Source organism: Petaurus breviceps, unplaced genomic scaffold (assembly GCF_028583685.1).
Source record: "Petaurus breviceps papuanus isolate PSGF00001 unplaced genomic scaffold, PetGlider_PUasm1.0 84, whole genome shotgun sequence".
NCBI lineage: Eukaryota > Metazoa > Chordata > Mammalia > Diprotodontia > Petauridae > Petaurus > Petaurus breviceps.
Window position 1 is genome coordinate 15284179 of NW_027186645.1, and position 12349 is coordinate 15296527.

General features: G+C 35.5%; 1 protein-coding gene across 1 annotated transcript in view; it reads left to right on the forward strand.

The window, feature by feature from the left end:
• Positions 1–622: 622 nt before the first annotated feature.
• CFTR (CF transmembrane conductance regulator) overlaps positions 623–12349 on the forward strand; it is a 188706-nt gene continuing 176979 nt past the window's right edge. The window contains exons 1-3 of the mRNA XM_069106964.1: positions 623–759; positions 6992–7102; positions 10855–10963. Coding sequence (XP_068963065.1) covers positions 623–759; positions 6992–7102; positions 10855–10963 — 357 coding nt within the window. The remainder of the gene's footprint in view (positions 760–6991; positions 7103–10854; positions 10964–12349) is intronic.

Here is a 12349-nt window from a genome sequence, read left to right on the forward strand (position 1 = left end):
TCTATTACTTGTTTTTTTTTATCCAAATCAAATCCAGATTATGATAACTCAGGAGTTAAAAGGTATTGGGGTATGATGAGTTAGATGTTGAAAATTCTCTGGTCTCCCCTTGTAAGGCATATAAATAAAATGAATTCTGTGGCACTGATCTGCCAGACTGAATGACCTATAGGATAGAAACCAGAGGGTAGATATAAAAAACAAATCCAGGGGTTCTCCTTGAACAAGGGAAAATCCTATATAACAAAGGTGATTTACACCTGAGGATATCTGGCTATGTTTTGCATTTCAACATTTACAAGAGTGTAGGTGTGATTAATTGTGTATTTGAGTAACCTAAACTTAGGGTGGCTAGGTTGCACATGGATAGAATGCCAGGTCTAGAGTCAGGAAGACCTGAGTTCAAATATGACCTCAGATACTTATTAGCCATGTGACCTTGAGCAAGTCACTTACCTCTTTTTTGCTTCAGTTACCTCATCTGTAAAATGATCTGAAGGAAATAATGAACCACTCCAGCATCTTTGCCAAGAAAACCCTAAATGGGGTCATGAAGAGTCAGACATGACTAAACAACAAAAATCTGAATGTGTTTATTGGCTTTAAATTCCTTGATGAGCAAATGCAGAAAATAGAAACCAGAAAACAGACCTTTACGACAATTCTAGTCGACCAAGACGAGACAAAAAAATGTTTGATTTCAGTTAAACAAGCGGTTTGGAGGGCATTCACTGTGGGCCAACCAGGCCTAAAGTTAAGGTTAGATTCCTCTCAAAGCTCCTAAACAACAACAGCCAGGGCCTTCAGGCTTTTTGTGTGTATATGGTGGGTGAGGTTGGAGAATAGATGGGGAGGCCTGTATTCTGAGCCTTAGGGTACTTGCCCAGTGTAAGGAGTGCTCCAATCTGCTGAAGCCAGTGATAAGAAGCTCTGTTTGAACCCAGCTGGGTGATAAGGATGTCTTTGAGTATGCTGAGTCCTCTGGGTAGGCAGACCAGTCAGCAGTTTTTCTGAGGTTTCTAATCTATCCAGGGGATTTGGGTAGGCTGAAGTTCAACCTAGTTATTGTTATAAAGTGTCTTTCAAGTTCCTGGGGGGCAGAGGAGATGGCTCAGCTCTTCCTTACCCATGTAGACATTTTCTTCATGTTTCATCTGAGCCAAGAAGCAAATTTTATTAAGTTTTGTGACAACATGGTACAATGAAAAGAGCACTGGCTCTGCAGAATACCCTGAATTTAAATCTCATTTTTATGTTTCTTGTTACTCATGTGACTTTGGTCAAATCCCTTAACCTCCATGAGCCTCAGTTTCCTTATCTGTAAAATGAGGAGGATGGACACAACAGTTTCTCTGATCCCTTCCAGCTCTTAATTTATCTATTAGAATTTATTTTGGTGATTATGAAAGATATGGCTTTAAATACATTTTAGAGGCATGTAATATTTTAAAATTGAATTGAAGATAACATATATGAACATATTCTATATATTGCAAGGTAAAACGTGGGACCCATGGACCTCATGTTGTCCATAGCACTCCTCAGTGAGGACTGAACTAGGTTAAAATATCATTGGGAAATAGAAAAAACAAAAAATAGATTAAAATACAATAAAGCATAGATAATATTACATTTCAAAACTAAATCAATATACAGCCTGCAAGGATCCTTATGTACTAATGTCATACTACCCATGCATAAGGTATTACTGTTTGTAATATTAAAGTTCTCAGGCAAGTTGTGTTCCCACACTTAGAAAAACACTTCCAAGGAGAAAAACAGCTAATTGCCTCTAGTTCCAGCTGTTGAGTCAATGCCAGGATTATAACTCTAGCCCCAAAATGGCAAGGGTGTTTATCTGCAGAGGACAGAAAAGCCTATTGGTTAGTGTTTATTTTGGGTCTCAGTGATGAATAAATTAGACAGACAATGAAAGAGGTACAACAAAGAACAAAGGGATCTAGAAAAGGGAGGGAATGGCAAAGAAATAAGATAATTGTAAAACAAACATCGGCAAAGTTAAACCAATATGTCATATGGGTTATATCCTTATATCACTCAGTGGAGGTGATTTTGCTACTCCCTAGCCAGAAGAAGAGATAGAACTCATTTCCCTTCCTTCCATCTTAACCATTACAGCAGACATTTAAAACTAGTTCTTTGCCAAATTCTCTATTGAAAGAGCTTATAACAACACCCAGTAGTACAATTCTGACAGACCAACATACTGTTCTATGTAGCAGTTTTTTCAAAATGCCAGCCAGTAAACTAGAGGTATTTTTTTTAGCTTAAACCTTAAGATATGTCTATTTCCCCTCTTCCTTATTTTCTTGGTTTCAAATATATTTTTAGAGCTGTCATCCCTAGTTAAAAACAGTTCCAAAGATGAAATAGTACAGGATGTAGGCAATTTACAGGATGGTTAATCACCTTATCTTCCTCTCCAGTTAAGCCAGTCTTATTGTTCCAGTGACAATACATATCGTGTCTTTTGTCTGTGGCTAAATGCCCAGATAGCATCTAATCAAGAATTAAAATCAAATAAAAAGAATGGCAAGAAACATTGAGATTGCTTTTCCCAAATATATGGGTGCTAGGGCTGCAAATCACTTTTGTCTTTTTTCCTGGTTTCAAGATGGTGGGATTTTTTTCATTTTCTGAAAGGCTCAATGGCCTTTCCTTTCATAATTCAGAGAGATCCAAATTATTTGAGTGAAGTTTTTTCTTCCTAGACTTATAGGATCAGGAATAGCTGTTCGAGGCCATCTTTTCTAATTGTTGCCCATTATTCTGCTTGCTTTACTTGTTTGCTTTAATGTCACATTTATTAACTTTTCTGAATTTATAGGTGTATCAGCTGATGAGTATTTTGCTTTCTGAAAGTTAGAGTATTAGCATTATTTATACAACCTATGTTCCTTGTCAGTAATGCTTACTTCCTCTCACCATATACAAGATATTAATCATTTTTAATATCATCTAGGCTCTACAGTTAAGGACTCAGTGCATTTAAGGGACCACAATTGGATTTCTGAACTTGCTAATCACTGGATATACCTGTGACAGATCATTTTTTCAGAGAACTCTTCTAAACTTGGCACAATCAAATGATTGTATTGTTTGAATTTTTCATGAGGGTGTACATTTCTTTACAAATGGCAACTTTCTCAGTAGACATCTTAAATGCAACATATCCAAAACAGAACTCATTATCTTTTCCTCTAAATCCTCTCCTCTCCCCACTACCTTCCCTAATACTGTAGAGCCTGTAAAGTTGAACTAAAAACTTACTGAATAAAATTTTATCCTGTATATAGCTTGCTTTGTATATAAATGTTGTTTGCAGGCTGTCTCTGTTGTTAAACTATAAGCAGCTTGATGACAAGAACTGTCTTTTTCCTCTCTTTGTATTCCCAGCATTAATAGAGACTCAATATTTATTGACTTTGGCAAGATAAATTTCTGAGGGATTAATTGCTTGCTTGCTCTTTATTTTAGAAGCCAAGTCATGATTTCTTTTATGATCATTAGAGCTGTATTAATTTGTTTAATAAAATGAGAAAATACAAGGTAAATATGAACTTTGTGTCAAAGAGTCACAGAACAGGACCTATTGAACTGATATAAGAAATTATCCCCCTGTGAGATAGAGGGAAAAATACTAGATTTGGGGCCGGAGAACATGACTTTGAATCACAGCTCTATTGCTTACTACTTGTGTGATTTTGGACAAGTTACTTCCCCTATCTGGGTCTTACTTTCTTAATTTTAGAAATATTAAGGTTAGAATAAATAATCTCTAAAATGCTTTCAGCTTCTAAATCATACAATCCTTTGTTGGTATGTTTGAGAGGATCTGACCCATTGCCATTTTTTCCCCATCCCTACCAAAAGCTTTAAGTTCCTACTTAGTAACACCTTATGTTAACTGCTTTAAAATCTCAGTTGAAAAACTATTACTTAAGTTACCAGATACTTCTTTCATTAATGCCTTAGTGATGAGTAGTTTAAGAGACTACCTAACCTGAAAGATCAAGCAAAGTCCTGTAGGATGAGACTGGTCACGGATAGATAAGTTTGATGAGTGGAGGAGGAAAGGTTCTAGGAATAGGGTGCTGCCTGGAAAGGGAAAGTTCTATTGAGACACAAAGTGCCTACTAAAGTAGCCAGGGAAAAGTCCTAGGGCATCTAACATCAGATATTGGGAGTGCTGAAAGTGCAGTGGGGGGCCATTGAAAACGAAAGTGACCAACCTTAGAATTTTGCCTTTGTCACAGTGGTCTCCTAATGGATCTCTTTCTATCTGTCTATCTGAATATATGACACCGTGTTTATACTTAACATGGAATTTGAGTTTTTTTCACTATTGTTGATAGGTCTCCAGTATTACCAAAACATCATTTCCTTTTTCTTTGTAAGTTTAACAAATACGTTTTTAATTTATCATGGACACCATCATTCGAATGCCACAATACGTCAGTCAGTCAGCTAGAATTTTTTAAGCACCAATTATGTTCCAGGCACTGAGCATAGTACTTAGAACTCTAAGTCAAAAGAAGGATATTATAGGGAAGGAAGTCATAGCTTGTGCAAAAGCACAGTGATGGGAAATGGGGTGTTATGCATAGGGAATAGTCAGCCAATCTGGCAGGAATATAGAGTGAGTGTATAAGAGTTGTGTGAAATCTGTTTGGAAACATCAGGATGGAGAGAGATTATGAAGGGCTTTATTTATCAGAGAAGTTTGTATTTGACCTTATGAACAGGAATGGCATGGTAAGGCCTATGCTTTAGAAATATCAGTTGGGGAACTGTATGTAGGATGGATTGGAGAAGGTAGAGATAAGGAGACTTGCAATGATCCAAGTGAGAGGTAATGAGGGCCCGAACTAGTAGGATGGTATCCATGTGAATGGATAATAAGAGACACTTAGGAGAGATGTTGATAAGGTGGAATTGATAAGACTAGTATTGGATATTGTGAGTGAGGGACAGTGATGATTCAAAATAATCTGATTTCAAGAACCTCGGTGAATGGAAGAATGGTGGTACCTTCAACAGAAATGGGGAAGTTAGGAAATGTGTTAGTTTTGAGGGTGAAGATAGTTTCCATTTTTGACATAAGATTGAAATGCATATGATGCATCCAAGAATGTCCCACATGCAGTTGATGATAAAGAATTAGAGTCCAATAGAGAGATTAGAACTAGATATTTAGATTTGAGCGTCATTTGAAGAGTTGATAATTGAACCCACAGGAACTGATAATAAGACATCTTGGGGGTACATTCAAAGTTAGAGGTGGTGATCCTCAAAGGAGGCTGAAGAAGATGAGCCGTATAGGTTGGAAAAGAACAAAGAGAGAGCAGTGTTCCAAACAAATCTAGAAAAGAAATTATATCCAACAGTGATGGTCACTTGTGTCAAATGCTGCAGAGAGGTCAAGAAGGCTAAACTGAGAAAAGACCACTGGACTTAGCAACTGAGAAATCATTGGAAACCTTGGAGAAAGCAGTTTCCATTGAATTGGGTTGGGGGATAGTCAGAAACTACTGGATATATTTCAAGGAGCTAATAAGTAAGTGATAGGTAAGAAAGCATAGGCCACTAAGCTTTATGTTTAGTGGGAGAGTGCCAGGATACTTGTTTATTAAACAAAACTTAGGTTCTTACTGCAATTCTGGATTTTTAAAATATTTTTTGAATGGTACTTTAGCCATTATGCCTGTGCAGTTAATAGGTATTCATTTTTCTTCTCATCTTATGAAATCTCTACTTTGTTTTTGTTCTTCAGTTTATAAAATGAAGGTCATATCACTTAAATCTAATGTGAGGCTTTAATACTCAAATATTAAAATGGATACATGATCTCTTCAATTTTAGTATCCCTTCCAACAGTGTAAATTATATCCCTTCCATTCCTGTCTATCATGTTCCTCTCTTGTCCATGTTTTCCTACGTGTTGTCTACAGGGAGTGTTGAAGAGTTTCCTTATTTTCTCAGCATCACAAGGCTATCAGTGGCATACTCTGTATGTCCAGCTGCCACATGACTAACTCATCCTCTGTCCTTATCACACAATTCCCTCTTATCTTTTATTCCTATTCTTCTTTGGAGTTCCATGCTATATCCTACTCACAGTCACCATGAGCCTCTCCATTGCTCTCTATGCAGTGGTATTTCCTATCTTGCTGCAACCATATAGAAACATTAGTAAAATCTGAGTATTGAAAAAGTAGGCTGTTGTTTTCATAAGAAGCTTGAACCTCAGTACAAGAGAAAAAGAGCTTTGGAATTTCCTGAAAACAGCCCTGCCTGCTCTCCACTTTTTTAAGGCTAAACCTAGCTCATTGTCTATCTGAGACTTTAAGAGTTAAAAATTATCTATCAGAAGCCCTATGAGATCCTGACCAGTTTAAGGTTAAATTTATTTAATCAATTGCTGTCATAAACTCATTGTTACTGAATGCTTGTTGGTGCATGGTACTGTTTTCAGTGCTGTAGGGCATAGATAAAAACAAATCAAAACCAAAAAACCTAAAACATTCCTTTAAAAAAAAAAACGATATAAAAGTCATGCTCTCTGGCTTTTAAGAATTAAGGCTGATCAGATAAGATGATTAATTGAAACTAAATAATCCATACTATTTATAAAATTTCAAGTTATATATCATCCATTATTTCAAAATTCATTCAGAACACAAAGGCAAAATAATTAAATATATGATAAGGTATATTGTGATGCCTAATGAGATCTTATCTATAAAGGCTTTTAGAGTCTCAAGTATAATTGTAATACAGAATTTTTTTTCTTTCTGGGGAGTTAAATGATAGTATACTTGAAGGATATTAAATAGGCTTGTAATTCTATTTATAAATGCATGTGAATAATTTTTTTATTATGTAACCCATAAAATATGATTAAGTTGCATTCTCAATTTATCTTGGAATCAGACTTAAATTTATATTTATCTCTTATTTTACTTTTCAGTTGGACTAGACCAATTTTGAGGAAAGGTTTCAGACAACGCTTGGAATTATCAGACATATATCAAATTCCCTCCTCTAATTCTGCAGATCATCTATCTGAAAAGTTAGAAAGGTATGATCATATGTATCAGTTTTATAGTTGAAGAGTAAAAAGCACTTGCCATACCATTTTTAGAAGCATAAAATTGATTAGGTAATTTGAGGAGAAATGTTAATTTGAATAGTCGTATCTCACTTCAGTTGATACAAGTACTGTCTACTGGAAAGAAACAACAAATTTTAATAGTTTCTGAAATTTAAAAAGTGCTATTAAGGACCCTTAAAACTTATAAATACTCCAAAGATCCATGATTTCCTCACCATAGAAAACTCATTTCATTAACAGATGAAACTGGGGAAACCCTTGAGATATCTGAGGGAGGGGTCTGAGGTAAGCAATGATTCAATAACTTGACTGGGGACAACATACATGGTTGTCATATGAGATAGAATCAGAATCCTGATCTTCCTGATTCTAAGCCCACTCCATTATACACTAGATCAGAGGTGTCAAACTTGTAGCCTAGAGTGAGTGCTGCCAGGATGTAATTGGTTAAAATGTAGTTGGGGAATGCTCATCAAAATAGGTAAAAATACAGCATACATAATGCAAATTTGTGATTTTCTAAGTCAATATGTTGCCTATAGGGATCTATTTCTATTTGAGTTTGACATCACTGATCTAGTTTGATCATAATATATATATATATACATATATATATAACATACCTTTACTGAGAAATTCTAAAAATTTACCTTACTTAAAAGAATAGATTTAGATCATTCAAAAACATATTTGATTTCATTATGATGCCACTCTTCCTTATTCCACTTCTGAATGTTTAATATAGAATAAGGATCCATTTTATTCTAATTGACAGGTTGTTTCAATGTAATAGCTATTAGACAATTAAAAAGTAATATTTGCTCTTGTAAAGAACTTCAAAATTATTTTTCTTCTACTGTTGCTTATTGATAAATTGAGAGAGCCATGATTTTATTGGGGCAGCACTCCCCTTATCAAAGCAGATCATGATCTTTCCATATATCATTCTATACAATTCTCAACCACATCTCCCCATAATTCTTATAAAGACCATCCACCTAATGCAGTCATCCCCTGTGTCCCAGGTTATCACTTTGGGATATCAGCTTTATCAGTCTTGGCTTTTGTCTTGCCACTGGTCTTCTGTGACCCTGAGAGTGAGACTGATGACTTCATACAACTCTGCCTCATTTAACTAATTCATTCTCCAGTCAAGGCAATACCCTATGATGTCATTGGTCCTCTTTGAAAAAAGGGAAAACAACAACCTAATACACTATGGGCCTCCATCCCTCCATCGTGTTAATTATCTTGAGTTGCTAGCATGCAATCCTAGTTATGTATCTTTTGTCTGCTATTCTCAATTCATTATCTATCTTCTTTTTATTCTTATTTGTGCTTGATAAGGTTGAATGACCACTTGCCAAAGATATTTATAGAGTCCTTTATAAACTTAACTTTTCAGCTCCCTCCAACCCCCACTATCTTTATGAGAAGCTAAAGATGGTTGCCATTGCATGTATGAGTGGAACTAGATGGCCACTGAGGTCTCTTCTAGTTCTTAAATTATGTTCCTGGATCCTAAGAGAAAGCCTAGCCTTTTGCCTGCCTCTTATCTCTCCAAAGGTTTCAATTGATAACCTGGATGCTTGCCCAGGAGATATGGAAAACATGGGGCTGGGGTTGAGCACAGGATTCACTCCAGGCTCCAGGCATAGAGCCATTTCTTGGAGTAGAGAGCTCTGAGCTGCACACAGGCATCTTGCTTGACTTTGAATCTTCTCATGAGTAGTGGCATGCTTTTATTATGCAGTGACATTAATAGGCATGCCAGTTTACAAAATGCAAAATTGTCCTCTACTTTGTAACTACTTACAGAAGTTAATGTATGCTTGATCTCTGATATAGTTAGAGAACAGTGTATACTGATATTCTTTAGAAATACAAAGACAGAGATGCAGGGAGCTTTGAGCTTCTTATTAACAAGGGACTATGAGAACAAATGAAGAAGGAAATGGCAAGCTCCAATGTCTTTGCAAAGAAAACCCTGAATGGAGTCATGAAGAGTTGGACATGGTGGAAAAATTACTGAACAATAACAAGAACAATATTTTATAAGATAGTACTATCTAATGACAGATAGGGTATTTAACAAAAAGTAAACAAATGGTGTAGTAGAAATACAGCCAGAATTTCTCAGTTTTTTAACTACAGAATTTCTGTTTCTAACACTAGGTATAATAGAATAGATATGTTGAATTACTTAAGTTGATCTTGTTTACTATTCTAATATTAAACTATGAGAGAGACAGCAAGGAGAAAGTTGACCTTAAAGAGTCAAGAGAGGTACAGGTTCAAATATACCTCTAATACATACTAGCGGTAAGACTTTGGGTAAATTACTTAACTTCTTAGTGCCCTTAGGCAACTTTTTAAGACCATAAACTGCATGCCTTCAAGAAACCAAAGGTAATTAATTCATCACAGAGAAGATTTTTTTTAATATTTAAGATTTAAAAAAATTGGTTTTGAAGTAATTAAGTTCAAATCTCCCAGGAGGAACCCCATCTGAATAAAAAAAATTTAAATGAAAAGTCATTGTTTTTACAAGCTGGTTGGGCCAACCCCTCCTTCATCTATTAGGCTATGAAATATATAGAAACTATGATCATTGAAGTGGGACAAAAGAGTTGATTGATTGTCATTAATTGTGGACAACTTACAGTGCTGGGCTCCATGATACTCCAAATAGACAGTTAACAATGAAACCATTCTCATTCAGATCATAGAACAATAAACCCTCAAGTTGATGGATTCCTGCACTAAGTGTGGGCTAACAAATTAATAGATTGGTAAATGGGTATTTTAAATGCCCCAGTGAACTGATGATGAAACATTTCTCCATTTGTTCATTAGAGAGGATGGGGACAATGGCTATAGAATGTGGCCTATCCTAATCACAAATTCCATGTGTTTAGTTTATTTATGTAGGTATATGTGTATTTGTTTGTTTCTGATATGATGTCAGATTCAGAGGAAGAAGGTGATGACTTTGGTGGGGAAAAAGTCATCAATAAAGCTTAAAAATAAAACAATAAAAAGAGTATAGCTTGCAGAACAGTAGCTATTCTGGTCATTGGTATAAGGAAATTCCAATGAGGAAGAATATTAGATAGTTTCATAATTTTAAGCTCATAATTCCCAGTGAGGAAGTTTCCTGTTTAGATGGAATAAATCCAGATCAGAAAAGGAAGATTAAGATTTTAAGGAAATCAACCTTCTAACATTGTTTGAGTTTAAATTGTATATGCTACTTAAGTGCAAAGATCTAAAAAATTATTTTTGCTAAACCTACATAATTTTGAAAGCCACAATTTAGAATATCTTTTCTGTTTTTTTTAAACTGATTTTCTTCTTTCTGAAGGTCATAGAAACTCCTAAAATATTTTCTCCATTACTTCTAGTATTAGGCAGTACAGTTCTTTAAGAAATACACTGTGACCTTTTCATGAATCAACTCCCTGCAGGGTGATATATGGTGAGGCATTTAAATGTGCCAAATATGTGACTGAACTAGATCTGAGCTTTTATTGAGTTATCAAGTCAGTGAACATTAGGTCTTTGGGGTCTCTACAAATTTTCTTATTTCTTAAGTCAATTTGACTAAATCTCCTTGGATATACTTGAGTGAATCAAACTATGCTGAGAGCACATAACAACTCAAACATTTGTACTTCCAACTTTAATGGTCTTGTTTATTAATGTTTTTTTTTTTTCAGGGAATGGGACAGAGAGCTGGCATCAAAGAAAAAACCCAAACTCATTAATGCCCTTCGACGATGTTTTTTCTGGAGATTTGTGTTTCATGGAGTCATATTATACTTAGGGGTAAGAATGCTGCAAACAAGTTCATCATAGGTATATAAAATGGATCCAATCTCTATAGTTGTAATAGCTAGCATTTCTATATTGCTTAAGGTTTGCCAAACACTTTGCATGTGTTATTTTATCCTCTCAGTATACCTGTGAGGTAGGTGCAGATGAATAACCTGAGATTGAAGGAGATTAAGTCACTTAGCTAGGGTCACACAGCTAATAAGTATCTGAGGCTGGATTTGAACTCAGGCCTTTCTGACTCCAATACTTTATCTGCCTCCTATGTTTCAATGGGACTGATACAATGAGCTGGCATTTTGTATTTTCAGTTCTTTTCAGTAATATGTAAGGAAAAACTTAAAATTATGACCAGGAAAAAACTTCGAATCTCTGCAATAGAGATATAAAAATTAAATTTTTTTTGCTAGGCCACAATTTCCTCATCTGCAGTATGAGTGGATTGGATCACATGACCTCTTAGGTACCTTCTAGCTCTAAATCTATGTGGAAAGAGGGGCCATGAAGACCAACATAAGTACAAACAGAGTGCTTGACCTCAAAACTGAGTATTTTACCCGACTGAAGCACATACCAGAGCAAGTGTGCTTTCCATTCAGGATTGTACTTTAAATAGTAAATAATTTAACAATTAATAGTACTAATATGAATGGATTCTTCCGAAAAAAAAAAAAACTTTTTCAGTACCAGTTCACTTTTTATTCTAGGCCTTAGATTAAATGTTGCCTTTGCATTCTAGAGTTCTGAATAGCAGAAATAGCATAAGGGGAAAAATTGACTTAGTCATCTGCTCTTGGAGAGTTTCTGAGGACCTGGGTTTGAATCTAGGTTCTGTTATTGACCTGCTGTATGAATGGTGACAAGGAACTTCAATTCTTTTAGGTCTCTGTTTCCTTTTTAGTAAACTAGATTATTTTTAAGTTCCCTTCTGGTGCTAAATCTTATGCTGAACTGCTTTCAGTGATACAAAACAAGATTTTTTGAATTTTGCATTGTGGCCCTATAGGCAAGTGACAACCTTGTGCTGCATTCATAAAACTTGTCATGTATTTCATCAGGACAGAATTGACTGTATACTGAAATGCTAAACCCAAAGACAGAATTGAAAAGGCAACCTGGGATGTTACCTACTGGTTTTCTAAACATAACTTTGATGCTATATGTCGTCAGAGCAACACTCTCTTAAACGCTTAAGCTCTTGCCTAGAAAACTTGCTGACAGAGATTGCAAACAAATTTATTCTTCACATTAGAGCTGCATAAAATATTTGGTTTGGGGTTTCAAGTGCTCTGTGTGCTGCTGCCTTGGACTTGTTTTGGTCTTCATGCCTTTTCTTCAGAGGTCATGTAGCTGAATCTACCCATACTGCAGATGAGGAAA